Source organism: Aplysia californica, unplaced genomic scaffold (genome assembly GCF_000002075.1).
Source record: "Aplysia californica isolate F4 #8 unplaced genomic scaffold, AplCal3.0 scaffold00187, whole genome shotgun sequence".
Lineage (NCBI taxonomy): Eukaryota > Metazoa > Mollusca > Gastropoda > Aplysiida > Aplysiidae > Aplysia > Aplysia californica.
Window position 1 is genome coordinate 138,520 of NW_004797457.1, and position 2,177 is coordinate 140,696.

A 2,177-nucleotide genomic window follows, 5' to 3' on the forward strand; every position below is an offset into this window, starting at 1 on the left:
CCCATCTGCCGTAAGCTGACAAACGCCTTTTATTTCATTTTGGCGTCAATTTTTTAAATTGTATTTGCTAAATCAAAAGTCTGACCAGTTACCATTCTCGTGTGAAAAAAACAAAACAAAACAAGTTGAAACTGTAACTAGTTCTTGAATATACTAGAATTCAAATTTCAGAATGACACTATTTTTCAATGGTTACGCTGACCACACACACACAAAAGTCTTTTTCTCGAAACTGTTGAGAAATTTTAAAAGGCGTTTTGTCAGCTTACGGCAGCCATCCTCCCAAACTCTCCGACTACCCCCTCTCCTGTCCTTTTTCAAATTCCAGTCATTAAAAAAAAATTAAATTCCATTCTCGATTCCGAACGCGTGTGTATGTTATGTGTGTGTGTGTGTGTGTGTGTGTGTGTGTGTGTGTGTGTGTGTGTGTGTGTGTGTGTATGTGTGTGTGTTTGTGGGTGGGATTGTCTCTAATTCTCTCTCTCTCTCTCCCTCTCTCTCCCTCTCTCCCTCTCTTTAACTCTCTCTTTCTAGCTCTCCCTTTATTGCTCTTTTTTCCTCCTATCCTTCTCGGTGTGTGCCTGATTGTGCACGTTCGTGCGTGTACGTTAAAGTGTGTACCATAGACATGGTGACTATAAAGAGGACCAATTCAAAGTGCAATGTTTTCCTTTGGGGCGGTATAAAGGCAGTCTATTGAAACAACCCACAGACTCAATGTTGAACAGGAGGTCCACTAAAACGACAGAGAAACGTCACATAGTTATTAAACATTTCCAGCAACATACTCAAGCTTGTCTGGGGAAAAATGGTCAACACCTGGAGAATAATAATTTTAATAGCCACCACCTCCCCTTAGTTTATTTCACATTGTCTGCTTTATATAAATTTATTCGTTAATGTATAAATACACAGTAGGTTTAATCTTTAATCATAATTTTAAATTATCCTTTTTTTGTGTACTCATTTATCGTTGAACAAATTTAAACTAAAACTTGATGTTTCTTAATCAGTCAATTTTTTCATATTGACACATGTAACGACTCCTTAGTTGACTTTTATTTGTGCCGCCTGGTTTTGTAAAAAATTGGTGAAAAGATGACCGATGTATTGTGTTTTCAAATTTGTCCTCTTTTTAACAAATGGATAGCCACTAACCATAATATTATTAAAGGTTCGTTTTCTATCTCGGACTACCGGTGTCTGGGGTGTATTGGTTAGGCTCTCAAACTGTGTAACCGGAAGACGTAAGCTCGATTCTCTTGTGGAAACGACATTTTTATTGCGTACCGTGTGTTGGGATGCTGCGCCCCATTTGGTCAAGGTCTACTGCGACAGATGGGGTAGAAGCTGCCCGCTTCTAAATGTGTCACGACACTTGGTGGAATCAGATGCTCGTCAGTTTTTAAGTATTTGGAGTAACTGGTGACACCTTAAATCTTGTTTATTTATCTCGCTTCTAATGAAAAAAATACATACACATTTATCTTTTTTAGAAGTCTAGATATTTGTAAATGAAGTGATGCCAGAAGTAAAATTAGCAGGAAACTGACTGCCAAAGATTGGTGACTTCAAAAGCTTAGGTGTCCTACTGGAAACTGTAGATTTGTAGTCTTTGTGCCTTTCATCAAGCTCTTTAGAAATAGGATCTATATGACATAGAAATGTTTTAAAATGGACACAAACGATGTTGAGCACCCAACTCCCCCCCCCCCAAATAAATAAATAAAGAGAACGATAAAAATTGCCTACCTTGCTGGAAATGTTGGTTTCTTCGATTTCATTATCTTGACGAGCGCCTGATTTCACAACGATGCTGCCCAACACAATCATTATAATGTTCCAAATTTTGACGATGGGGACATAGAGCATTTACAATAATTCCATCTCCCTTTCCTTCGTCAGCAAATATACTTAAACACTACGTCGCTGATCACCTATGCTCTGAAGAACAACATGATTAACCGACCTGACCTGGTCCTGACGTACTATCCCTCGCAGCGGGAGTTCGACTGGTTTGTGTCCAGGACTTTTTCAGAAATCGTCACTGCTCGGAAGAAAGGACCTTTACCACACTCGGTAAGTTTAGGGATCATGGGGACCAAAATATACATACATATATTATATAAACATTGTATATGTGTGTGTGTATCTGTGTGTGTGTGTGTGTGTGTGTG

General features: G+C 38.7%; 1 protein-coding gene across 1 annotated transcript in view; it reads left to right on the forward strand.

Annotated features, from left to right (window-relative positions):
* The window catches only part of LOC101859330, a gene marked incomplete in the record, with an annotated part of 41,260 nt that overhangs the window by 19,793 nt on the left and 19,290 nt on the right, over positions 1–2,177 (forward strand). Inside the window, 1 exon segment of the mRNA XM_013082655.2 lies at positions 1,906–2,079. Within this exon segment, the coding sequence (XP_012938109.1) occupies positions 1,906–2,079 (174 nt within the window).